General features: G+C 43.8%; 3 protein-coding genes across 4 annotated transcripts; 1 reads left to right on the top strand and 2 right to left on the bottom strand.

Moving 5' to 3' along the window:
- The first annotated feature begins 170 nt into the window (after positions 1–170).
- Positions 171–8,514, top strand: LOC110978715 (sushi domain-containing protein 2-like). Of its 2 annotated transcripts, none has more exons than XM_087148634.1 (3): positions 171–529; positions 771–852; positions 3,335–8,514. In XM_087148634.1, the coding sequence occupies exons 2-3, from the start codon at positions 845–847 to the stop codon at positions 6,879–6,881; spliced, it is 3,555 nt and encodes a 1,184-aa protein (XP_087004760.1). In that variant the 5' UTR covers positions 171–529; positions 771–844; the 3' UTR covers positions 6,882–8,514. The 2 variants fall into 2 exon arrangements, with proteins under 2 accessions (XP_087004760.1, XP_087004759.1); XM_087148633.1 differs by lacking the exon at positions 171–529 and adding an exon at positions 536–639.
- Positions 8,515–8,963: 449 nt separating this feature from the next.
- LOC110978714 (epidermal retinol dehydrogenase 2-like) lies at positions 8,964–17,195 on the bottom strand. The gene is made up of 6 exons (XM_022233928.2): positions 17,045–17,195; positions 14,541–14,790; positions 13,711–13,946; positions 11,554–11,798; positions 10,892–10,999; positions 8,964–9,827 (listed from the first exon to the last, which is right to left on the bottom strand). The coding sequence occupies exons 2-6, from the start codon at positions 14,746–14,748 to the stop codon at positions 9,734–9,736; spliced, it is 891 nt and encodes a 296-aa protein (XP_022089620.1). The 5' UTR covers positions 14,749–14,790; positions 17,045–17,195; the 3' UTR covers positions 8,964–9,733.
- Positions 17,196–17,346: 151 nt separating this feature from the next.
- Positions 17,347–25,661, bottom strand: LOC110978792 (monocarboxylate transporter 12-like). The gene is made up of 5 exons (XM_022234075.2): positions 25,465–25,661; positions 24,358–24,501; positions 23,121–23,705; positions 20,660–20,914; positions 17,347–20,148 (listed from the first exon to the last, which is right to left on the bottom strand). The coding sequence occupies exons 1-5, from the start codon at positions 25,649–25,651 to the stop codon at positions 20,036–20,038; spliced, it is 1,284 nt and encodes a 427-aa protein (XP_022089767.2). The 5' UTR covers positions 25,652–25,661; the 3' UTR covers positions 17,347–20,035.
- Between the last annotated feature and the right edge of the window lie 2,054 nt (positions 25,662–27,715).

Raw genomic sequence — 27,715 nt, 5'->3', positions numbered from 1 at the left:
ACATCACAGACCCCATGCACTTGGTACTCCTGCAATGACCATTGCTTTCACATAGCATGGAACTGTGGAAAAACCATAAGGTGCTATCCATTTGGTTTGAGGAAGTGCTCCTCTAAAATATACACTGAAAAGGCAGGCTTGTGCGATGTTCATGCACGCATAAATAACTTTGTTACTTAACTAAATAAATAATTTTGTTTCCTTGTACACGACAAAGGAATAGAATATTTTCTACATAGGCCTACCTGTAAGTGCGTGACCTGACATTAAACAAAACTTGAACAATATCACACCAGGAATGACTGAATCAGCCACTCATCTCAGGGGGAAGGTCAGACAAATTTCACAAAGGCGCATTTATTAACAACGCTTCAGCAAAATATGACAATAGCAGGGACTAACCCAGAATGTTTCTCTGCCAGATTTCGTAATTTCCCGTTGGTAATTTGAACCAATGAGAGGAGGGTTGAGAAGGATAAATATCTATGTAACCGAGATCGTTCCTGTTTTTGTACAATCGCACTAGAAGGTAGGATTTCAAAATTAATTTTGTAGTTATAACAGGAACTATAGAAGGTTCTTACGCAGTTAGACATTCGGTATTGCAAAGAGCATATTTCTTTCGGAACTGATCAAAAGGTAGGCCTATCGTTTTGTTATTGTAAAATTTCAATCAAAAGTTTGAGAAATACGTGATCATCACAGCTTGACAGAATTGCTTAGAATTGCACTCATTCAGCAAAATTTCATAGTTCAATGTTACCTTACAGAATCGGGTTTTGAGCTGGGTTGAGCCTTTCATCGACGTAAGAGAAAAGACAGGGTAGATTGGTGGATCACTGCAATGACCAGGTGAGAAAAAAATTTAGTCCACTGAGTTTATCAAGTGTTCTATATCAAGCTCTGAAGGCGATTTTTTGACAAGCCCGAATCGACCCTAGACTCTGGAATTCTGTGTTAAAACGTCTAACTTCAAACCCTTTCGAGAATAACTTTGATTAACTGTTACTCCCCACTTAAATATGGTCGGAGAATAGATAAAACTTTTGTGATTATTTATTGCCGCCAGAACTTTTCAGAAGTAGCCAGTGAGTGGCAAGTGAGAAATCATTTTCGATATAAAATTGAATTCTGTTTCAAAGTAGAAAAAATCAGAATGAGTTAAAACTGATTTTAAAATTGCGTCATTACATCACTACTAAGCTCTTACCTGAGAAGGGAAGCTGTTCGGGACGCGGTCAAAAATATTACGGCACTACCTAAATTAAGTAACAGCTTCAGCGCCATTACTGGGTCGCAGGCACAAAGAAGGGGGAGGTTCATCGGGCTGGTTTGCGAAACGTACCATGATACAGGATAAAGAAGGGATTTGCTATTGTGGGTGTTCCTGGTTCAAAACCAAGGGGGGTATTTTGTTTTTGTTTTGATTTTCGAGGTTCAGTCACGTTGGAAAATATCAACTTCGGAAGATTATTATATTTACTATTTAAGAACAAAAGCTCACCTCGATGCGTTCTCGGCAGTACCATAACAAACTTCGGCAAAGATTAAGAGTGTAAAATGAAGTACGGCTGCGATCAAGACTTCTGGATACGAGGTACATACATTATGTATCTGCACTATACATGTAATCTGTAGAACTTATACCAGAAACATGTTGAATGAATCCATAATCAATGAAAATGGCAAGTTACTGTGACTGACGGCTACATTGTCTAAGTATAATTATTAACGACTGTCCAATAAATGACAATGATTTACCGTAAAAATTACTGTAATTCATTTATCAGTATAGACATACGCAGGATTGTTAAACTTACCAGGAAAAAATTACAGTGGCTACGTGCATTGTTCGGCATGCACAAGGGTTTATCCACTACGAACAATCGGGTGGGCATTGTAAGTCGGATGCCTCATAAATCCCACGTCGGCCCAACGAGGTGTCGGACTTAATATGAGGCGTCAGTGCGATTGACTGTGAAACATGGAGGAGTGCGGGCCCGTGCGACGCGTCGCCCGCGAGTGAAATTCAACTTTGTTCGCTACTCGTGCCCACGGTACTGACCTTGTTAGGAGAACTAAATTAAGCAGAATTCCTGCACAGTTTGTACACTGGTCCAGTATTTGTTTAATTCAAAATACCACTACGTGTAAGAATGATGTATGATACTTGGCTAAGTATAAAAATGCATTTTTCGACTGTAATACTTTTGAAATCTTAAAAATGTTTGTATGTGTCATAAGTAGTACACCATACTTGACACCAGGAACCGGTCTTGTTCCCAACGCCCGCGTCTTCATACGCTCGTAACGAGCGTCAAATCAAACGTCGGACTTTCTCGAGGCGTCGGATTTTTTGAGGCGTTGGATCTATGCCATGGGCCGGAAAAACCGTTGGAACTTTTAAACACATTTTGTCGGACTTATGAGGCGTCGGACTTACGAGCCGACCCCGGGCAATCTACATTACGAAATAAGGACAAAAATGACGAGAATTAGCCCAATTAAAAACGAAGCGAATTTCAAAGAAAAGGTTTTCTTCTTAGAAGTAATGAACTTTTTTATATTAAAAGTTACTTGTCTTTCATGTGGCATCAAAGTTATTTGAAGGTAAACCTGGCAAAATTGTGAAATTTTGATACAAAGTTAGGTAAAAAATTATGTTATTAATTGTGATTTTTCGAAAAATTGACATTTTTCACTTCTTTGATTATTTTCCGGAGATCTTTCTTACCAGAAGCTATTAAATATCACCATTTGACAATGCAATTGACTTGACAATTTATTCACATACAAGGTCTTCAAGGGACATGGCAGCACAATCTCTCACGTGTGTCACCCACGGACGTATATAAAAAAAACCTGGACTTGCAAAACCTTTGTATGAAAAAGAAGCCAACCAGCGGCGTCGTCAGGAAGAACAAAGGCGGGCATTGCCGGGCAAGCTTTGTATTCGGCTCGGTAAAATGGCCGCTAGTGGATTCTATGATCTCTATAAGCTGATTAAGGGCATTTTGAGTCCAGATTTTATTAAACATGTCCGTGGTGTCACCACCGATATGCGTCGTCTGCCAGAATACTTACTCGTGCTGACGACAAATTGTCACTTTTGCGCATGCTCGAATACACAAACAAATGCACGCACAGTCTATGGGGGTCAAACATACGTGATCCATGTTTCATTGATACAGGTGAATTTTGACTTCTGGAAAACGCCATTCAGTTTGTCATCTGTCTGTACAAAATGCCAATGTAAAAATGTGAAAACTTAGCAGTTTGTTTGGGGCCATCCTGAAAATCAGACACTTATTCTTACAATTGACCTTTTTTGCAGTATGAATTTAACGAAGATCCACCTCCTCTGGCTCGTCGTCTTCATGGTACTTGCCTATCCCGAAGAACCGGTCTCTGCGGTGCATCCCGAGTTACTGGAGCCAGATAACAACCGGCCGCAATGTATTGGGACATCAAGAGGAACCAATTTTGTCCTCGGTTTCTCGGACAACTATCTGGGTTCTGAACCGAGCGAGCTGACCGTGTTGGTTGTTGCTTTCAGTGATGAGCAAACACTGGTCACAATCAGCAGCAAGTTCCAGGTAGATGGAAAGCCATTCCAGGAGACCTTTGTCTTAGAGGCTGGTGGATTTATACGAACCATACTTCCTTCCGAGTTGGTAATGGAGGCAAACGGGAGAAGCTTCAAGGGCATCGAAGTGACAGCATCTTCCGAGGTGGCTGCGTACGGCCTAATGCTTCAAAATTACACTACGGACGGTTTCCTCGCCATACCGACAAGTAAGCTCGGTATGCAATACGTTGTGGTGATGTCTACGCCGGTGTGGACTTTGCGGGGCCAGTTTTCTGTGATAGGGACGGAGGATTCAACCATGGTTCAAATTGTCTTACGTGGTAGAGTGACCTTCGAAGGACAGACTTATGCTGATGGCGACGTTCTGAGTTTCATGGTTGACAAACTGGAAGCTGTTCATCTTCAAGGGGACGTATTAGAAGACTTAACTGGTACTATTGTTCAGACTAACAGGCCAGTTGCCATATTTAGCGGCAATGAATGTGTAATTAATCCGGGGTCAAACTGCGACACTTTGACTGAACAGCTGGTGCCCGTCAAAAGTTGGGGAGAAAATCACATCTACACTGCAGCCCGAAGCAACGACACCAATAGTTACCGAATCGTTGCCTATTTCACTGATACAATTGTCACTATCCCAGGATTTGGAAACCAGTCATTAGGTGCTGGTGAATTTTGGGAAGGGAGTTTGTCTGGTTCCGGTCTCGTGTCTTCAACCAAACCAACTCTAATGACACAGCAGCTGGTGCACGTTAATGGCGAACTGGTGAACCCTTCACTGATACAGGTTCCTTCTGTGGAGCACTTTGATTACGAGTTTGGGTTCACGACACCGCCCTACTCTGGAGAGGATCGTGATGGCTTCTTCAATTTTATCAACATCATTGTGAAAAAGAACTCGCGCCAGAATGTTTACCTAAATGGATTTCCTATCAACGGGCCTAATGTAACAGAAAGTGACGTTCATGGCACTGATTATACATCACTGACTGTCCAACTGCCTAAAGGAGAAGGGGTTTATCACGTGAAACAAATAGACCTTCAGTCATCGCCATTGTCAGTTATTGTCTATGGATATGAAATTCGTGAGTCCTATGGTTATGCTGCCGGCTTGTCTCTTACAAGTAACGAAGAATTTCTGAGTTTAACATCGTACTACTTACGAGAACTTGGTGGCGAGGTTTTCATTACAACCGTTCCGTGCTTGGAAAGCAATGAAGTATCCTATCCCGGTGCCCAGTGTAAATTTTCCACTGGTTTCGGAGACGTTGTGGTACCTGGCGAACGCACTGACGCCTACACCGTTATCTGTATCACCCCCACATTTTACAAGAACGGACTTATATCCGTTGGTGTCTCACTTGACGAGGGCAATTCGTTCCACTATTCTGGAATAGTCTATGTTGCCTCTGAAGAGGACCTTCTTCCATCACTAACTGTCCAACAGGTCAATTCTAAGTATGGCGATGACATCGTTAACCTTACCTCAGATGACCCGATCATGTTATCCTGGGATCCTCGTAGTCTTGGTAAAGACGTCTCACGTGTGACTCTGATGGGGCAAGACGCCGATTACAACATCGAGGGAAATCCGGTCTTAATGGAAGGTGTGGTATTGAAGGACGACGTCTTGAACAACGGTAGTCTGACGATTAATCCAAATCAGCTCCAATCTTTCTCTAATGATGGACTGTCTCTCTCGGCGTTTTATCTTACTCCGTCTTCCGCACGACAACGAAGGGATATCGGTGGGCCACTGTTGAGGCGGTTGAGGATTTACTCTCCCATAGTTTTCATTGCGACTGCAATTACCTGTGAAGTTTCCAAGTACCAGTTGAGAAATACGCAACCGATGGGACTTCCCTCCTGTCCATGCAACAATGGACAGGCAGGGAATGACGCCAACTTTCAGGAAGCCAATTTTGCCAATTTCTTCTTCCATCCCGGTGCCGACGTCTGTTATCGGTCTGTTAATTCACTGCCATCAGGAGCAGGCCAGCAGTGCTGCTATGGAAATGATGGTAACATTCTGGTCGGGCCCCCTGGGGGAGGAACAGCCGACAGGTACAGTCCAGGCGATCATTTCTGGAAGCATCAATGGTATGACGTACTTCCTTGGCTGTGCTTGTGTAAGCTGTCAGACAACTGCAACGAATACTACAAGTACAGGCCATCAGATGACTGCTCTGACTACGAACCACCTCGACCAGCCGGAGGAACTGGGGATCCTCATCTCACTAGTCTGGATGGATACAAGTTTACCTTCAATGGAGCTGGAGAATTCTTGATGGTGTCGTCTGACCTACACAACCTAACCTTCGTAGCCCGGATGGAGAGGTACCGTAACACCAATGCTTCCGTGTACACAGCATTTGTTCTTCAAACCAACGACTCCTCTAAAGTCCAGGTACAGATGTCCAACATGAATGAGACTCTGATTCTTGTAGATGGTGAGCCTTTGCGTCTTGACTCAATCCCAGTCAGAGTTCATCACCTCAAAGGGGTTCGAATCAGCTTCAACTCTGACCTGACCAAAATGAACATCGCATTTAGTGCCGGCATAGCTATCATCGTGTACATTGATACTGAGATGATGTCTTTCATTGTTCAGCTGGACACCAAATTTCAGGGTCAAGTTAGTGGGCTTCTTGGTAACCTAAATGGAAACCCGGACGATGACCTCCAGTTCCCAAATGGAACCATCATGGATCCTGGTTCATCGCTGAAGGAACTTCATGAGTTTGGTCTGGAGTGGTTGGTCAAAGAAGAGGACTCCATATTCACCTACATATCTCCATTTGACTACGGCACTTATCACTTTCCTGAATTTTCTCCTACCTTCGGGATTCCTGATCTGAACGAAGTGAGTCAGGAAATCAAAGACTTATGTGGTGATTCTGTTGAATGTGTCTTTGATGCAGTAACCACTGGTAGTCTGTCCTTTGCCAATGCCACCCTGGTTGTGACCGGTACGATTACTGAAGTCCAAAACTCGTTGGTGAAGATTGTTAGCTGTGGCTTCCCAGGTGATATAGAGAATGGGCAGATGTCAGGGTCTGTGTATCTGGTGAATGCAACTGTGGATCTGACTTGTGACGAGGGCTTTGACCTGAAAGGGTCCTCCAGACTGACCTGTAAAGCGGATGGTCAGTGGTCATCTGCCATTCCTTTGTGCGTTAGCACACCCCAATGGTTTGCAGGGATCATAGCGGCCATTGTTGTCTGTGCTTTGCTCATTGCTCTTGCATTCAGCTGTCTGATCTACTTTATTTCGAAGAGCAAGAAATCTTGACCTGATATAACCTTGAATGAGGGCATCAAGTAACGTGCGAAAAGGTATCCCCTTTAGTCTGTTACCAAATGGAGTAATTTTCCAAACAATATCCATTTGTAACTGTGCCAAGGCGTATAACGAAACTCTAGAAGTACACAAATTGCAGTGGTTAATTAAGAATTTGCAATTCTTTAACGTAAATTTAATTCGTGCTTGTTCACCTCTAACAGGACAATGTACATGTATATACTCTAAGAGAAAAAATTCGATGTCAACACGCGTGGCATTCTTTTTCTCTCAGCCCCAGGTGAATCGCAAAGCTGCTGGGTAAAAAGATCAAAATGCTGGGTACCATAGTGGTTGTGCGAATGACATTTTCTACAACCGTTGAGTAAAGTAGAACAAAGTTGCCAATTTGTCAGGAGAGCACATCGGCCATTTTTTTTTTTAATCTCTTCCGCTATAAATTTACTCTGTCGCATTGTATGCAAGTTGAAATGTTATGTTTATGCGCTTCTCCATCTGTGTAGTTTGTACCTGTGTGTATAAGAAGAAAGTTTCTGCGAATTTTTGTAAGGTATGTAACCGACGTGCATTTGAAGCCAAGGTGTAATAAGAACAGGCATATAAAGGAATATGAATGGTTTGAGTTAGTATCGGTCGGTCAGAGAGCCAAAAGAGCGGGATTTATTTTAAGTTTAATAGTATAGTAGCAGTAGCGTAAAGAGGTGTTAATTTGACAGTCAAACAGATGGAATCAATACTTCCACGAGTTCATACTTACTGCACATGGCCAAAACGATTTTATCAGCTGGATGTGGCCGAAGAAATTTGGCAACAAATACCATGGCAAGTATGACCTTATTCACTGTAAAAAGGTTGGTTAATTTGGGGTTGATATTTTGCCCAATGTTAGTGTAAATATCAACTTCCCAAATTCTTCCCAATCGTTGGTCAATGTTTGACCAACAGTGATGGAAATTAACCAACAATGTGGTAACTTTAACCAAGGTTGGGCAAATAACAAATGCGCAGTGTTTGACCAATTCTTTTTACAGTGTTCACAAGTCGGTCATGTTGAATTCAAAGCGAGATTATTACTTCTGGGATGGACCTGGGGTCGATTTCAAAATACTATGATGAATACCTTTACAGTTTGTGATTTTTAACTGAATGTTGTAATCGACATTTTTTTGAAAAATAAAAATGGGGCATGGAAACCAAAACAGATGGATCCAGGGAACGTGATCGAAAATGGCTTCCGTACGGTCGAATAGGGTCGATTTAAGATCTGATAACAATAGCAAATCCGTTAGAGTGTGATGGCTTTAAGTATGACAGAGGTTTTTTATCCAAAATGTATATATCTTTTAAAATTAGCGTCGCATCACTTATTGTCTTTGAATTAGCTTTCAACTAATTATTCACTTTAGATTTAGATGTTCGTGTTTCCATCTAAATACACTTATGAAAAATATCTAAATGTGAGTGTTAGAATCAGTTTTCCAGAAATAAATTGTATGTGTTACACAGAACCAGCTACAATTACGCAAAATATTTCTTTCAAATTCTTTCTATTGTATTGTAATAATCATCAGGATTGTTTTGCTCATTGCTTCCTATTAAACAGATTTCGTGTCTTAACACAAAAGCCTGAGTTTCACGCAGTTTTTACGATGAGTAGTGGTTTTGGTGATCAATCAATGGAGTCAATTATCCTACAGCCCTGCTGGATAAACTGTAATTCTCTAGAGAGAGAAATGCACCAAGATTTCATCTGACCTCCTCCCGAGATGGCACCGGTGGGAAACAAAAGTGCATTTCCAAGGGTTTGCAACGCGTTGGCTAATCACAACGCGCGGAATCTGTCGACCCTTTTCAAACGTGCATCGAGTCGACAGATTTCGCGCATCGTGATTGGCCAACGCGTTGCAAACTCTTGGAGGTGCACTTTTGTGAACCGCCCGTATTGAGATTCTTGAAGATCATCATTGAGCCGTTGCTTTGTTCCCAAAGGATTACCCCTGTGCAGGCACTAAGAGAATTTAGTTTGCCAACTGGCAACTACAAACAACGACAAATACCTCTGACCAAACCTCGTTGTGAATTCAAATACTCAACTTTATTTCAGCATTTCTGTAGCTGCTAATGTTTTGAGGAAAAACAGTTAAACCCGAGGAACCTCAACATTCCGTTTTGATGAACGAACAACTACACACTGTTCTACATAAAGATGACAGTAAAGAATGAAGCTGTAAGAGCCGAATACAACCGGGTTATAAGCCCCGAGCTGGACCAAGAGAGGGCGCAATTTTCTTAGCGACGGAAGCTCCTTTGGTCGGAGCAGCACTTCGCTGGTTTACAAACGACTATGAAATGCACTTGTTACGGTTGCATTGCTACCAGCAAAAAGAATAGCCTACCCTCGACCAAAATGGCTCTTTTCAACCGATGGGGGAGACTGCTCATGGTGGACTATGGACTGGAAAAGAAAAGCTTCACACGATTCATCAATAAAAAAAAAGCCAATCAGTCTTGGGAACTGTACATGAAGATTTGCTGAGCGCATGTAAGATTTCCATCTCAAATCTTACAATGTTTTTCCACAACGCATATAGTTATTGCAATATCAATTTTACGATATTTAAAAGTTAAGATCGTATTTTCGTATTAAACAAAGCATGGATTTGTCACCCACGATTATTCTAAAAGGCTGCCATGATCTCTTTTTTACAAGCTAGAATGATATTTGCCAATAAAATGAATACTACAAATTCGCTGAAGACTAAAGTAGGAAAGGACGATTTTCCAATCGTTTGCTACTTGAAGCATCGTTCCCTGTGACGTCATTCGTTTGGATCCATGACGTCTCAGTCGTTCTTGTTCCGCCCGGTGAAGGTGTCCATGCTTGCCGCCATACCACTGCTTCGTTGGGCCATGAGACTGAGCTCTTCAGGCACTATCCTATTGAGGGTCATAAGAGAAGTATCGACACTGTAATAAAATAATTATAAGCCAATGGACGATTTGCAAGGCTGCCATGTTACAGGGCAGTGTTTTTGTTCCACAGGGTATGTACCGAGGAGGTTTACCTGTGGAACGAAGGAACTGCCCTTCATGATGGCTACCACGCAAAGCCTCTATAGTCCTTTGGAACTCGGTTTTAAGGGTTTAAGAATAAGATCTCCCATATCTGACCAGCATTTAAACTGAAAGGAATACGCGCGATATCATTTAATCATTGATCCTTTGAAATAGTTGTTGCAGTACCTGCTGCTATATCTGACTCGAACCAGCCAGCGGACACCGAAAAGCTCAGTGGTTGAGTGGTTAAGACGTCTGCAGGAAGTCGTGGGTTCGAGTCCCACCTGAGTACGCTTGTGATTGTTTCACAAGCCTTCGGGGGCAAACACTGAGTATACAGTGTTGTAATTCAAGTCGGCCAGCACAAAAAAAATCCAGAAATTTTTCACCATCTCTGTGCATGCGTCCATCAATTGCAAATTTTTGATCTCCGTTAGCGCGAAATGGTTCATGTTGCCAACAACCACTGTGCTCCACTGAAGCGCGCGCTGCAGTTTACAACGTCATTTGCTGTCGACAATAAGCCTTTTGTGAGTTTGATTTGAATGAAATCTGGCACAGTGAGTTATCTTATTGCACATTGCATATAACAATTTGAATTCCCAAACTAAAGACATTGTTGCTATACCTCGTAATTTGGGGCAAACTTTTGGATAGCGACCACCATCTCTGGAATGGACTGGTTCCTTTGTGCCCTTCTTATCCATTGAGAACAGTGTATTGTTGCAAGGCGTCTCTTATGTAACTGATCAAAAGGTTGCCCCGAATCACGAGGTATAGCAACAGTGTCTTCAGCGTGGAGAATTCAAATTGTTATTTTCACATGAATTTTAAAAAACTCAGTGTACTAGATTTTATTCAAATTTAACTCGCAAAGGCTTATTCACCCAAACTACCCCCCATACTAAATTTTAAACTTAGAAAAAAGCTCCAAGGAAACTTACATATCAAGTAACATCATAATTGGGGCGTATCTTGGTACGAACACAGTCTGGTCGTTCAGAAGCACACCGTCCATTACCTGTGAAACCACGTACTCTGGGGCTAGGAACCTGAGAATGTACAAAAATCACCAGTTTTAGATGGTGTTGTGTCGAACTAATCTTGGTGTCGTGAGATGTCGTCTTGCTTTAAAAAAATGCCACCGGCCCGTTATTCCCATCTGTCTTTCCCTAGATAAACCCAAATGAAATTTTTTGGTTACAACCCGTAATGAAAATAGTAGCGGATCCCGAGAAGGCGCAGCCGGCGCCACTGTATTATGTCGAGAGTGTTCACGGCACTAGTTAAAGCTGATTATAGAAAGAGTCGCGACATGAGTGTCTCGTTTTTTGGAGCCAGAATGGTTGATTATGCATCAGTAGCACACAATATAGATGTATGCCGTACTGCACACATAATGGACAGCCATTTTGGTTCCAAACTCTGAAGTTGGCGCTACACTCTTTGCACTTCGAAAGCGAAGCGAATTAGACATGACCTCCAATTCGTGACGTCAGATAAAATGCTTACGCTGCAGAAGCTCGTTAAATTTTGGCCGAAGTGCAATTCGCAGCAAATATTTCCTACAGTCAGCTTGGGTGTCAAATATTGTAACGTTGCCTACTCTGCGGTCACGCCTTCGAACATTCCCGTGCTGACGTAGGCCGGGCAGACCAGCGTCATGTTGATGCCGTCGTAGCCTTCCAGCAGCAACTCAAGCCGCAGCGTCTTGTGCAGGCCGACGGCGGCGAACTTGCTGGCGCAGTAGTCCACCATCCGCTTGACCGGGAAGTAGCCGCAGAGGCTGGCGACGGTGACGATGTGGCCGCGGTTATTGGCCATCATGGCTGGCAGGAAGGCCTTTAAGATCTGGAGAGCGCGGGTGTTATAAAACCGGGTATAACTGACTGTTAACAAATCTTATCTTTCTATCACAACACTAAATAATAAACACTACAACTAATTACTACATAAAAACTCTGTAAAAGTAAAGGTGCAAATGTCAATTTTTGAGTTTGAATCTGAAACCAAACTGGGGAAGTATAAGTGCGAACCACTGCTGCCCATACGAACAGGCAGTAATGAGAGAATTCTATGCAGACGAGGTTGTGGGTAACTGCCCATACGAACAGGCAGTAGTGAGGGAGTTCTATGCAGACGAGGTTGTGGGTAACTGCCCATACGAACAGGCAGTAATGAGCGAGTTCTATGCAGACGAGGTTGTGGGTAACTGCCCATACGAACAGGCAGTAATGAGAGAGTTCTATGCAGACGAGGTTGTGGGTAACTGCCCATACGAACAGGCAGTAATGAGAGAGTTCTATGCAGACGAGGTTGTGGGTAACTGCCCATACGAACAGGCAGTAATGAGAGAGTTCTATGCAGACGAGGTTGTGGGTAACTGCCCATACGAACAGGCAGTAATGAGAGAGTTCTATGCAGACGAGGTTGTGGGTAACTGCCCATACGAACAGGCAGTAATGAGAGAGTTCTATGCAGACGAGGTTGTGGGTAACTGCCCATACGAACAGGCAGTAATGAGAGAGTTCTATGCAGACGAGGTTGTGGGTAACTGCCCATACGAACAGGCAGTCAAGAGAGAGTTCTATGCAGACGAGGTTGTGGGTAACTGCCCATACGAACAGGCAGTAATGAGAGAGTTCTATGCAGACGAGGTTGTGGGTAACTGCCCATACGAACAGGCAGTAGTGAGGGAGTTCTATGCAGACGAGGTTGTGGGTAACTGCCCATACGAACAGGCAGTAATGAGAGAGTTCTATGCAGACGAGGTTGTGGGTAACTGCCCATACGAACAGGCAGTAATGAGAGAGTTCTATGCAGACGAGGTTGTGGGTAACTGCCCATACGAACAGGCAGTAGTGAGAGAGTTCTATGCAGACGAGGTTGTGGGTAACTGCCCATACGAACAGGCAGTAATGAGAGAGTTCTATGCAGACGAGGTTGTGGGTAACTGCCCATACGAACAGGCAGTAGTGAGAGAGTTCTATGCAGACGAGGTTGTGGGTAACTGCCCATACGAACAGGCAGTAGTGAGAGAGTTCTATGCAGACGAGGTTGTGGGTAACTGCCCATACGAACAGGCAGTAGTGAGAGAGTTCTATGCAGACGAGGTTGTGGGTAACTGCCCATACGAACAGGCAGTAGTGAGAGAGTTCTATGCAGACGAGGTTGTGGGTAACTGCCCATACGAACAGGCAGTAGTGAGAGAGTTCTATACAGACGAGGTTGTGGGTAACTGCCCATACGAACAGGCAGTAATGAGAGTGTTCTATGCAGACGAGGTTGTGGGTAACTGCCCATACGAACAGGCAGTAATGAGAGTGTTCTATGCAGACGAGGTTGTGGGTAACTGCTCATACGAACAGGCAGTAGTGAGAGTGTTCTATGCAGACGAGGTTGTGGGTAACTGCCCATACGAACAGGCAGTAATGAGAAAGTTCTATACAGACGAGGTTGTGGGTAAGAAAGTCTTGCTGCTTTCGACGAGGTTCGCTTACTAATTGAAATTATCAAAGGTGCACCTTTGATCTTTTTGCATCAACCATAGTTTGCAATCCCTGTGAACTTAAACGTTTTCGTAGCATACTCGATCAGGGTCATTGCTATTTTAGCAGTGTGCTCATTTTAATCTTCAAGAACGCATTCAACAACACGAATTTATTTTCAAATCAAAAACAAATTCCAACTTAAACCTTTGGAAATATTTAAACTTCAAAACCTGTTTCATCAACTTCAGGCTTCACACGCTGTATTCCCTCACCCAGTGGTGTGACGTAGCATTGACGTCCATGGTCCGTCTGATCAGGTGATCAGGACAGTCCAAGAGAAGTTTGCCCGTCACCACCCCGGCATTGTTCACCAAGATGGTGACGTCACCGATTTCAGCTTTGACCTTGGCCGCAGTCTTGTACACCTCATCGGCGTTGGTCACGTCCACCGTGTAGGCCGATACTCTCCCGTCGAAGGCCTGGATCATGCGACTTGTCTCTTCGTTAGCTGGATAGTGGGGTTTCAAGAGACTGTGATATTCTTCACATAGACCGTATTCGCAGGGTACCAATTTCAGTCGTATTCCTGAACGTGTTCTATACATTTGAAACCCTTAATGGGATGGTACCGCGGTGATTTTCGAGGTCGGAATGAAATCGTAGAATAGAGTCTGGTTCTTTAAATTTAACGTTTTCAAATGAATACACTGCGTTGGGGAATCTGACTGAAATTGGGTATCCCGCAAATACGGTTTATTCAGAGTAAGCTTAGTTTTACGAATATCACGATCTTTAGTAATTTATGTAGGTAAAAGGATAATTTGAGGGCGAATGGGGGAAGAATATCTCACAAAAGTATCACATTTAAACCACAAAACCTATGTATAACAAAGGTCAAGACCGCAAAAGTACTTGTTTCATGTTCACAGATTGATTGAACTTTGTAGCTTAAAGCTCGAGGTTTCGCAAACATTTTGTATAACATAATAATAGAGTGTCTAGACTTCTCGTTGAAAGTCCAAGATCACAATGACCTCAGGTGGATAATCAATATTTGTTTCTTTCTCCCCTGATAAGATTACGTGAGCCCAGGTCGTCTAACCTGCCGTGTTGACGTCCCACAGAACGACGTTGGCGTCGCGTTTAGCAAACTCGATAGCGTAGAGGCGGCCCATGCCCATACCCCCGCCGGTGATCAGCACTATCTCCCCGCTCACGTCCTTCCGTTTGCGCAAAAACCTTGGGGTGAGAAACTTCACAAAGCCCACGAGAATGTACCAGATGGCCAGGAAGAAGCGGAAGAGGCCCATGATGTGCTTTCGCTAAGTCGGGGCCCGATCGTAGATTCAACTCTTTGGAAGAAATAAGAAACCCGACAATGAAAAGTTATATTGCTTATTTAACAGTCGCATATTTTCCCTTCAATTACTTATTCATACATCTTCTGATTTGATTTACGTTGATATAATAAGCTCTGTACACGTCCTGTGGCTAAGGCTCTTGGGAAATCTGTTAGCCAACGGTTTCCATATGCGCATATGTTGGTTCAGGTCGTAGCCTCAACTTTCTGGCGCGGTCCAAACTTCTCCTTGCCGGTGACACGTGACTGGCATTGGTTTAACTTCAGTTATCACTTTTGCAAAAATTACTTCCCTACTTTATTTTACTAGGGGGCCTGAATGGTAAGTTATATTAAGTTTGAAGTCGTGCAGAGTGCCATTTAAATTTTGAGCTGGATCCGCCTCGGGAGCAGGTGGCAGAGTGGGACATGCCCCGGGTGAACTTAACCTGTAACTTGTCAGCCACGCATTCCCAGCCCTGAATTATTACCACATGCAGGTGTGCACATGACCAAGGCCAAGCAAATCATAGCGAAACCATCGACGGCGAGGGGAAAACGACTGCACATTACAAACACGTCTATTCATTCATTTCGTTTAGTGAATGTACATGTACAACGACCGATTACGCGTAACAGTGACATAAAATTGCTGGTCCATTGACAAATTAGCATGATCCTGTCTCGCACTAATTTCAATATTACCGGGCATTGCATTTGCCATTCATAACCTTGTATAAGCTATTTATTGCCAATATAAGCTTAAACTGCAAAAATTTGGGTGTTAAATTTAACAGCCCCGTTATCAGAAGACTACACTGATTACTTTTCACAGTCTTGAAATTTTTGTGTTATTTGGTGTCACGTTTAACACCCTCCAGTGCACTGTGTAGGTGTGCAAAGTAACACCGGCGGTGTTAAAGTAACACCCTATGGTGTGGTCCTCTGATAACAGCAAAACATGTTGCAGTTGCAACATGATAACAGCAAAACACGTTGCAGTTTTTGCAGTGTATGGTCAAGGCCGATGATGGTTATGGTTGTCAAGGCTTGGCATATCTCAATTGTATTTTTTTAGATAAACGGATCAACCCTACAAATTGACATCGGACAGAGATTTTTTTCAACCTGTCTCAGTGCAGCCGATTTGGAGCGGCTCCGCCCCCTCGAACCTCTAGGATACATGAATATGCAACCATTCATAAGTCATGTGTACAGTTTTAGTAAGGTTGAACCACTGAGGGGCTTTTACAATTAATGAATTAAATAAAATATTAAAAACAGGCCAGATAAACACTGTTTTCCCAGAAAATATACGCGAAATTCAAAATGCACGGTTAATGCAAAAAGTTCGCTCTTGCTATGTTTCGCCATTCCGCACTCGTAAATGTGACATTCCACTCTAGTATGTGGTACCCCAGGGGCTGGTATAAATTCGGCATCAAAACAAGTGGGAGACTTGCCAACTTCCCCAGCCCCTAAAAAAGGAAACAAAGCAAAACCGCCACGAAAAGCGTTAAAGAGGCTAGAGAAAAATCCGTCAGGACCCCTTCAGAGTCAATATAGGCATTGAGGCACCGATCCATGATGTAAAGCTGAAAAAAGGGGGGTCCAATTTCTGTCATGGCAAATTCTTTCACTGTGATCCATAGAATTCTCCGCAGCTTAAGCAATGTCTATTTTACACGTATAGGAGACAGAAATGTCATTGAGCGATCTTCCCAAAAAAATCCAAGATTTCACATGCTCCCCTCTAAAACATCATGTAATGTCATTGTAAGAATTGTTTTCCTTATGTTTGAATTTTCAAGTGATCCCCCCTCCCCCAAGGGTACCCCCAGTAAGAAAGGTAGGAATTTTATACAACATTCAGGTCGACCTATTGGCCCCAAACCCTAGATGGAACAGAGCCAAATGCTGTAAGATCCACCTGCCGAACCTCGACATAATGTATGGTAGATGTCAGCATACAACAGCCCAGTTTAACACGCAGGTCCCATCTACGGTGATTTTCAATTTTTGACGTGATTATTTTCGGCCACAGTGTCCAGTGATCGGGGCAGAACCCTGTTCACTTTCGATCACCACATATCAGCTTTCATAAAACAACAATTTACCACAGATTGGAAGCAGTGAACTATTCCAGGACTTAATATCCAGGAATACTTTCTACACATAGTTGGTGAGAACCGTGCCTCGTCAACTCGTACAGTAACTAATTACATATATACACTGAATAGCTTAAACGGTGAATGACGGCAACCTACCTTCAATCCAGCAGCTCTACGCCACGCAGTCACAGCGAATACGCTGCCCCGAATCACCACTTTCAAAGAACGCCAGGCGAACGAGGTTCAGTCCAGTGAAGCTATATATACCCTTCCTATGTAGTCCCAAGTTCAAGGTACACCAAGGCAAACGATAGCCTCTTGTCAAGTCTTTTGAGTATGTTCCAAGGATGGAGGCCCATCACGGTCACACACTGACTTGGCATTTTAACCGTCTGCGACATGATGCGAGACCAACGTGTGTATTGCGTATTGAAGACCAAAATTCACGACCTCGCTCAATGGGACAATATTGACGCGCCCTGTGAAAGACGCCCTAACCTTTACAGTTCTTTCCAACGACAACTTTTCATTGATTCCAATCTTGTTTGCATTGCTTGGTCATTGTGTACAGTTTTTGGCGTCATGTTTGGAGGGTCACCTTTTGCACTACATGTATGGTTCAGAGTACGGAGCGCATGTTTCGAATAATTATTTCAAAAAGAGATGCTGCATCAAGTTTTCTTTACAAAAACCCAATGCGCCGAAATGATGTCACGAAATCCTAACACTTTCACAAGTTACAGTCCTTGTTAATAATAGGTATATGCCAGTGTGGTTAGATTTCACAAATGCCAATAGTACACTCGTCCAACCACGCGAAAAGTCAGGAGCAAAGTGTCTCTGCATAAAAATAATGTTGCAGATACATTTTATTATGTAGGCCTATGTCAAAAGCACTGGCTCGAGAAAGCGGTCGATATGGAAGTCGGCAGTTCATGCAAAAATTTTATAGAACTGATGTCAAAACGTCGATGAGAAATCAGAAAAGGGCTACTTGGGCTCACTCCAGCACAAAATAATGCTTGCTGATGAAATCAAGGCCGAAAGGGGGACATGACTTCCTAAGAGTCATTGTAGTGCATGCTTTTTTGTAAGTCTGGCCGATAAATATTGAGGAGAAAAAGACTGTTGTGTCTTGACAGTTCTAAGTTCAAGACCACACGACCTCCGGGGAAACCTTTGCACCACGTTCAATAATAAAAGATTCAAGGCAGGCAAACAATACACGTATATGTTTATCTTTGGTAAGATAAGGCTATGTCATGTAACAAGACTTGCTGACACCGCGCGGTACATACCTACCACCGATGGTGTAGCGAGGATGTTAGTGGGGGCACAAAGGGGGCACCAGCATCTTATGGGGGCACCAGCTTTCAGGGGTGTGGCTTTGGGGGGCAAGTTTTTGCTTGCATTGCTCAATATCCATTCATCCGTTTTTTAGTGGGGGGCACCTAGGGGCATCAGGAATCTGTGGGGGCACGTGCCCTCAGCCCTCCCTCACCCGGCTACGCCACTGCCTGCCGGTACCACCGCGGCCCATACCGCTACCCGCGCCGCCGGTGACAAGCAGAACTTCCACTGCCACGTCCTTGCTCGTATACGCCAACTCAAAAAACAAACTATCACCAAGGCCTCGAGAAAGTGTACCAGAGGGCCAGGTGATAAAGACGGCTTGAAAGAAGCCCAAGATCTGGTAACGTGATTGACTGTAATAATTCTGACTGACTGGGGAAATGTGTTCCCGTTGGAATTTGTTGTCTTGGCCTTGTTTTTTAACAGTGCCAACCGTCATAAAAATCAAACAAGGTGCACGTCATGCCCAACGAATACCTCTTTACTTATTAAAGTTACGGAGCCTTATGAATGACGTACGTTTTTCCTTTCAAAATTGTGCATAGGTCACTTGCCCTAAATGTCTGCGAAGGTGCACCCAATGCAGTTACCTTTGTTCCGACTCACCTTTGAGCATCAGGTAAACTTTGACCGCTCTGAATGGGTATCCACCAACAGCAGGGAAACATTGCACAAAGATAAGCCTTTTGCGAGTTAACTTTGCCCCAAATCTGGTACACTGAGCTCTTTCAATTCCCGTGAACATAACAACTTGAATTCTCCTTACTAAATCCACCGTTGCTATACCTAGTGATTCGTGGCAAGCTTTTGCTTACTTTAGAGACGCCTTGCAACAATACACTGTTCTCAATTGATAACAAGGGCACAAAGGAACCAGTCCATTCCAGAGATGGTAGTGTATGCGAAAGCTTGCCCCTAATCGCGAGGTATAGCAACGGTGTCCTTTAGTCTGGGGAATTCAAATCGTTATTTTTATGTACAGTCAGATAACTCACTGCACCAGATTTTATTCAAATTTAACTCGCGAACGGCTTATTGAATTCCAGAGGCCAACGATGGAGACCACAAAGTGTCATTGCGGGATTTCATTGATTCTCCCGATGCACACGTGTGACCCAACCTAGGAAAGTGACCTTACCAAGGTTATAATTGATCTCAAAGCCGTGAGTCTCGCACGATGGCGGGCGCTATATCAACCCATATCCTTTTCACCTAAATAGCCCCCCCGTTTACATTGTGATACTAAACTGAGTGGCGCATCAATACGGAATTTGGTCTTTTTACAGCAAAGCACAAGAGGAAAAGAGACACACAAAATGGTCTCATTTGCGCCCGATTAACTTTGTTTTCAGTCTTTGCATTGCCAAGTCTTCGACTTCTTGGTTACTAAAACAAATATCAGTATTCGCTAGATGATTGCAATATTGATATTCCGTATTCGGTAAAATTGCTATAATGGGTAGGCGTGTCCACGTTACCGGTGCATCTGCGCCAGAAGAACTGTTGCTGTTCTTCCAGACTCAAATTCAGAATTCTACTAGACTTGATAAATATATACTTCTGAACTATAAAGTGTACCCCAGTGAAGCGGCATCTTTGCAACAGCGTCCTCAATTTTGAGCAAATAGCAGCATGGACGTTGTCAAAACACATGTAGTGAAAACAAGCAGATGTTGGAGAAATCAAGGGGGGGAAGATACATAATTCAGATAAACGAATGTTTAGCAAAGTAGGAGTCCTGTGCGGAATCCATAAAGATAGTGAGAACGAAAAAACAAAGCTAGGACTAGTTATCTAGCGGCAGCTACGCAAACTTTTCAACAGAAGAGGAACCATCACAATCAACTGCAAGATCCCGATGACGGCGAAACCGAAGTCATAGCTGCCAGTGTGATCATACACAAAACCTGAAAATAAAAAGGAACAGAATTTTACCAATGGAGACAGTAATTTCGAAGCGTAGAGAATTCGTTTCCATTTCAAAAACACATTTTTCAAATGGCGTCAAATTTCGAATTGTGATGTTTTCTGTCTGTGTGCGACCGCATTGCAAAAAACATGTTCTGTGATCAGATGTTCTTTTACGTTTGAGTTAATGCAGACTCGTGAGAACGTAATTTGGCACGATTGAGTAGTGAGTCCCTGCGTTTTGATACTGAGCACCTTTTTCAACAAACTGCGCTCAGATTGAGCGTCGGGCAAATCAGTGTTCCCAATAGGTATCATGTGACGCCAGTTCCTGCCTGGGAGACTGGAATGAGTTGGCCTACCTTCACCTCCGAAGCGCCTTCCTTTCTTTCTAAAATAATATTGGGCACCATTCCTTTTGAGAATAGTCTTTACATAATGCTTTTAGTCTTGTCCATTTCATTATAAAGATGCAGGTTGATCGAAACGAATGAGAAAGTGCTGCTTTACCGGGAATAAATCCCCCGAGACACCTGAATAAGCCGGCAAAGAAGTTGGACCAGCCCATGGCCTGGGCGAGCCTGTCTTGTCCCAAGTACTCTTTCAACATCACCGCGACCAGCGTGAAGACCGCTCCCACGCCCGTTAGGAGAACAAAGGCATTGGCCATCAGCAGCCAATCCGTCACCATCCAGCAGTTGACGATGTGGGGCAGAGCAGCCAAGATAGTGGCGACCACTGTAGCGGCCGTGGTTGTCAACTTCTCTGCACGGAGAAATGTTCGCTTGTGCTTTACTGTTCAATCTACCTGTTTGCTTTGTTGGTTTCAAAGCAATAAACATGCACCATTCTGAAACATGGATTTAAGGGCTCATGGTATATAGTCCTTTATCATGATGCTGCCATGTTTGTCTTGTTCCCTGCAGACCCGCTGACAATAGTAATACAACTTGTTGATTATTAAATGGAGCAGACTATTTTCCCCTCCAGCCTCAGTTTGGTAAACTTTGGTTACATTGCTTTGAATGGTAGAAACTTAAAGGAAGATGGCTGCCCCATGGTTCAGATCAGTAGAAGGACCTTTAGACACCGTCCCGATGTTCTCGTGGTGGTGTTATGTTGACAAAGACTTTGATCTGGTGTAGCAAGTCCGGTGTGGCGGTCTCAGCTGTCTCCCGGTCTCAGCGGTCCCCCTTACCAAATATGGTAAAATACGTCATGCCATCTCTGCGCACGACAACGGGAAAGTGGTCCATTTAATTTCCGGCTATTCAAGGGGGACCGCTGAGACCGGGAGTCAGCTGAGACCACCACACCGGTTAAAGCTTATGCAGCTCAAGCCACCAAAAAGGATCTATTTATCAAGTCTTATTCAACGGGTCTGGAAAAGGGATAAGCTCGTTACACGCGTCTTGTGGACGTCGCAACGCGTAATACTCGAAGGACGTCATTACTTCCATCGAGCTGATCACTGTTAAGCCTGTTTTTGCTCTTCACTGGTCGACGCAGCCTTGTCTCGTTTGTTTAATGCGTGTACACCAGGACAGGAGGTGGGCTTTTACCAGATTCCCTGTAGTTGGCAGCCTGGAAATTGCGGGGGCTGGGAACCAGGCGGGCCTGCCCGGCCTCTCCGTTGCGGACTACTGAAGTAAATTTGACCACGCAGCCCGTGCATGAGCGTGTTCATTGCGCTGATCATCGCAAGTTTGCATGTTGAATCGGCCGTGCCCAAAGGACGCACCCTTCCAAATTCATTACCAGTCCAATGTTAAATCGGCATCATAGGGTAAAGTACCAAGGACGATCGTTTTGCCAACCTGCGGTCGATTTCGCCGGGTACCGACGATACCTTTTGCGTAACAGTACAAGGGAAAACTCACTAGTGGTCAACAAATCGTTCGAACTTGCCATTATCATACCTGCACTGAAAAATAACTATCAAGCCAATAAAAGTAGGACTACACAAAATACAAGCCTCGTGCACCTATAGGCCAACATATACAGGCCTCTTGCACCTATAGAGCTACATATACAAGTCTGTTGCACCTATAGGCCTACATATAGAAGCCTCTCGCACCTACATAATTTATATAAGGCTCATTCATAGGCCTACCTATACAAGGCTCTTTCACCTGTAGACCTACATACTCTGGTCTGTCACACCTGTAGACCTACATACTCAGGTCTGTCACACCTGTAGACCTACATACTCAGGTTTGTCACACCTGTAGACCTAAATATACAGGTCTCTTGCACCTACAGACCTAAACATACAAGCCTCTGGCACCTGTAGACCTACATACTCAGGTCTGTCACACCTGTAGACCTACATACTCAGGTCTGTCACACCTGTAGACCTACATACTCAGGTTTGTCACACCTGTAGACCTAAATATACAGGTCTCTTGCACCTACAGACCTAAACATACAAGCCTCTGGCACCTGTAGACCTACATACTCAAGTCTGTCACACCTGTAGACCTACATACTCAGGTCTGTCACACCTGTAGACCTACATACTCAGGTCTGTCACACCTGTAGACCTAAACATACAAGCCTCTTGCACCTACAGACCTAAACATACAAGCCTCTGGCACCTGTAGGCCTACATACTCAGGTCTGTCACACCTGTAGACCTACATACTCAGGTCTGTCACACCTGTAGACCAAAACATACAAGCCTCTGGCACCTGTAGATCTACATACACAAACCTATTGCACTTGTAGACCTACATATACAAGCCTCTAATTGCACCATAGGCTACATACATGGGAACTGCACCAGTATTTCCATCCATAATGCAATGCCTCAACTTAGGAAGAATTTTTGCAGAATGACATACCAATAATAAAACGACTGTTTCTTTCAAATGACTCTTTCAACACTCGATCTGTTGGACCAAGCCACAAAATATTATTCGAACGGATATCAAAAGGAATTTGAAGGCATGGGTTTTGAAGGATTACCAACCTGTATAAACTACAAAACTGGCGAGGAATGTTCCGGCCAAGCCACCGATACCAGCTACGGTCACCATCACAGCCGCCGACTCCAGCGTAAACCCCTTGCGCAGGGCAGCCGGCACAAAGTATATGATCCAAGCATTCTTGTTGGTTTTACACATCACGAGGATGACGGTGATCATCCAGAAGTTGCTTTCTGTCATCGGAGACCAGTCCAAAGCTCGGCCCATTTTCCGGCCCAAGGCTCTCAGAGTTGAGACGCATTTTCCCTCGTTGGAATCGCAAGATGGGCAGTCGTCTGGGAGACGTTCGTAATCAGGTCTGGTGTCATCAGGCACGCCCTCCTGTGATGGGTTGCCAAGGAGGACGCCGGAGACGACGTAGTGGGCGCAAATGGAGCCTTGGAGCAGCATCGTTGCCCGCCACCCGTAAGTGTCAATGAATAGCTTGATCAGAGGCGGTGAGCAGACCAGACTAATGGATACCGCAGATTTTCCTATTCCTAGGGCCAACGCGAAGCCTCTGTTGTTGTTGTTGAAATGCTGACCGAGTGAAACCACCGTCAGAACTTGGGTAAGGCTGATACCTAGGGCTGAACATGCAAGACAAATGCATTTGTAGAGGAAAGTTTATCTCTTTTCAAAGCTTAAAACAGTCAGCAACTGAGGACGTAGGCCTACGTGTTCTAATGATAAGTTCAGACTGCAACCTCGTGCTGCTATCCGCCTTGAGCAGAAGCACCCCCTCATCGGTTGAAAAGAGTCGCATTGGTCGGGAGTGTTCGAATTTTTGGTAACAATACAATCGTGACGCGTGCACTTTCTGATCGTTCCTAAACTAGTGAAGTTCAGTCCCGACCAAAGGGGCCTCGGTTACTAAGAAAACAGCGCCCTCTCTTGGTCCAACTCGAGGCCCATAGACAACCCAAGGACCTGTGCAAGTCGCCAGCATATGCAGCTCTCTACATTTCCCATTGACCCCGATGTTGTCTCCAGTCGTAGCCAATTCAATAAAATCATATCCAAAACAGCTTTAGTTGCATGCTTATGCACAGCGAGCCAGTCCTGTATTCCAAATAGGTAATTGGTCATTCACGAAAAAAGCATATAACGTCAAGAATTTTAAATTACATGTGTTGTGTATCATAGCTCTTTAAGAGCAGTAAGAAAAGATTAAACACAAGCTTCCAAAACAACAGATGTTTCTACTTCTTGTTATTCTTTATATATGAATAGTATATTTACCAACAAAGAAACTGATCGACAGCGCAACGTAGAGGAACTTCGATGCCAGAGAAGACACGACAAAGCCAGCGACAACCATGCAGCCGCCTGCGATAGTCCCAAGGCGATTACCAAACTTCTTACCTGTAAATGACGCTATAGGGCCTGTGTTGTGAAAAAAAACATGCCCGAAAATTGACACTTTGCCCCTTCTCTTCTACAAAATCCATAAGTACAACAATATTTTCTATGTATTATCATGGAGAAGCTCATAATTAAATATAAATATGTTCACTTGCCTTCAAAATCTTCGAAAACCCGTCCAGGAAGAAGAAGTTTAGGTGAAAATGACCCGTGACCTTTGACCTCATGTCAAGGTCACTAGATGTCAATAGAAAAATGGCATCCTCAATTTTGTTGTTCTGGGGACTCATAAGAATGTATTTATAATAGTTGCCATAAATTAACATGAAATTTCCACGGGAGTGAATTGCCGCCGCCCCCCCACTATAAAATAAGATCGGTGGAAGATTTCATAGAGCCCTGCGTTTACACAGGGGCCACTGGTAATAGGAGGCGCCCATTTACGAAAAACTTACTGCACACTCCAAAAAAAGAGCTACCCTTTAATCATAATTACATGTATTAATGTCAGTGCACATGAATACCAAGGGGTCAGCCAGTTGCAATCTTTAACATTCTCCATGAATTTGGAAGAGATTGCAGAAATCGTTATCATAGTCAAGGGCGTAAATCCCGGGGGATGGGGATATACACCCCACACACACTTTTTGCCCGAGGGGGAACCGGCTATTGAATCCCCACTTCCGTGAGTGAAAAAGAAATTTATAGGGGATAAGAAAGATTTTCTAACTTTCCAAAATCCAAAATCATATTCATTAATACTCAAAAGGGAAGAAGAATAAAGAAAAGCTATAAATTTGCCGCTCTGAAGTAAGATTTTGCAGGTGCCCACTTTTCAAATCCCCGCCCCCACCATTTCCCACAACACCCCAGCCCATATCAGGCACAAATGTACACCACTGATCATAGTATTTTTTTTTTCAAAATTAGCGAACACGACTTCAGCCCTCGTTGCGTTTTTGTCCCAATGGAGCTTTGGTTTACCTGTCAAATCGGACACCGAGTCCACCAGAGCGAAGACGGTGCCGACGACCCACGTGTCGACACCAAAGTCGTCTCGCAGCGGAACCAGCAGCATCCCTAGCGCCTTGCCGGTCATGCTGACCAAGAAATACATCACAAAGACCGAGGTGGCCGCTGCAATGCTGCGAGAGAACCGTCTAGCCACCATTATTGTGTCGTCGCTGTTACCAAAAGCAGTATCAGGCCTTCATTTCACTGTATCAATATTTTTGCTGTTGTGAATTTGCATCTTTCCTCGCTTGAGCTGATGCTAAAACTTGTCCTTAGCATGAATTATTTATAATTTTAAGTCCTTTAATCCTTCGAAATTTCACAGAAATAATACTTTCATCCTTTTCCATCCAGTTATGACCCCAGGCTAATTAAAATGCAGGAAGGCAGCGAAAAAACACAGGACCATGCCTTGTGTTTAAATGTATTCCTGTATTTTAAATGCACTTTGATCTGTCACCTTTTTTCCATTTTTCGCCATTTTTCCCCTACAGACATCATCTTTTCTTTGAGTTTCCCTTCTTTACATTGCTTGGATATACAAGTATAAGTACTTCCTGTGCTCAGCGACGCCCTTTGACTGGATGTCCTCAGACTGTGGTATAGGAATTAGTGGCCTTGGGAATCGTGATCTCCTTTGCAACAGGCACAAAGTAAATGAGCGCCGTTCTTGGATAAAAGCATAATTAGTGAGGAAGGCTTTATTACTCTCGATGACGAGTTTTTTTTACCGGATTTGCTGGAAATTACACGTACGCGCGCAAAAGGGTTTTTTAAGGGTAATTTATCTACCGTGGTCCTGCCGAGTAAATTACAGTAAAAGTGTGGCTAATTTTCCACAGCTCTCCATTTTTGTCAAAACCCTGGACCGTTAAGGCCAATTAGCTGGAAATACGTGCCTCAGGAATTTAAAGACTTGCTGCACTTTTATGGAAAGCGTCTGTGTATATGTACAAAATCCATCCTTTTCTTGATGACGTGCAGCTAACGCGACCGCATAGATCTAGGGCAATTTCATAGCGTTACTTAAGCGAAAAATTTGTCTAAGCGTGAAAAAACCTTGCTTGACAAATCGGGTTACCAGCCAAAACTTCTTGTGATATATATTGTTTAGGGGTGGTATTTATCTGTCTTTTGGTTCGCATGACAATCACATAGAGTTTGAGCAAGTAACCTTTGTTTATTAAGTAAGGTGTTTTCGTAATTAAGCAAGTTCTGTGCGTACACAGCTCTGTGAAATTGGACCCAGCTGGTTATACCTCTGCTAGCTGTGAGTCAAACAATCTTAGTTTCAAGATCTGTGCTTGCAGACATGGAGAGCTAATCGTTGGACGAAATTCATCGGAAAAAAAATTAGTTTTTTAAAACCAAACGTGGAATAAAATTCCTCTCAAATTTATCTCAACATCTGTGGAAACAAGCAGTGATGGAAACTGCCTGCACTTAATGACTTTAGGTCAAGAATCCATAGCAATATTTGTTGCCATTTATGGATTTCTACCAGTCTTTCCAGTTCGACCTCAATGGCGATTTTGTGACAAAGTAATGCAGGAGGAAGATTCAACGCTACGGAATGCAATTATCGTCATGGCGCGCCCCGTGAAAAATGAGCTCCCGTCAGCTAGATAGTCCCCGTGACTCGTGCTGCATTGTGAGGAGCTTTGAGACGGCGTTCGGATGCAAGCACTGGTAATCAACGCTCACGCGACTGCTCTTGGCAGCATTCCTTCAAGACCTGTTGGTTTGCGCTAGGGCGGCTCGAGACACTTTCCTACATCGTCGTGATGTGCTGAATAGCGATTACAACAATCCAAACCGTCCATCAACCACAGTGCCAAGCCGCTGAGAAAAACACGTCCGTATGATCTATCGCGATGGAAACTGGAATTTCGTTTCGTCTCCATCCCGAGAAATTAATCTCGTGATAGCAAGCACCCCGACGATCAGGAACTGCAAAAACGCGGCATGTCTCTTCTCCGGAGGATAAACAAAGTTGGAAAATGCACCTCTTGTCGACGGATGAGATGTAAACACGCTATATCGCGGATGTTCGAGGGACGCACCCTCTAATCAGATGCCAGAAGCAGCGTTTTGGGCGGTAAATCTCCTTGGCAACGGTATCACTGACGATGTTGACGGGAGGATACACGGGGCTCTGTTTCTTAATTGGAGGAGGATTGCAACATCCGACCACTGTTCATTTTGTTGGGCAATCCGTTAG

The sequence above is a fragment of the Acanthaster planci genome, linkage group LG18, assembly GCF_054643075.1.
Source record: "Acanthaster planci isolate LZ-2023a linkage group LG18, COTS_SCS, whole genome shotgun sequence".
Classification (NCBI taxonomy): domain Eukaryota; kingdom Metazoa; phylum Echinodermata; class Asteroidea; order Valvatida; family Acanthasteridae; genus Acanthaster; species Acanthaster planci.
The sequence above is the reverse complement of the archived record's forward strand: the minus strand, read 5'-3'. Positions and strand labels throughout refer to the sequence as shown.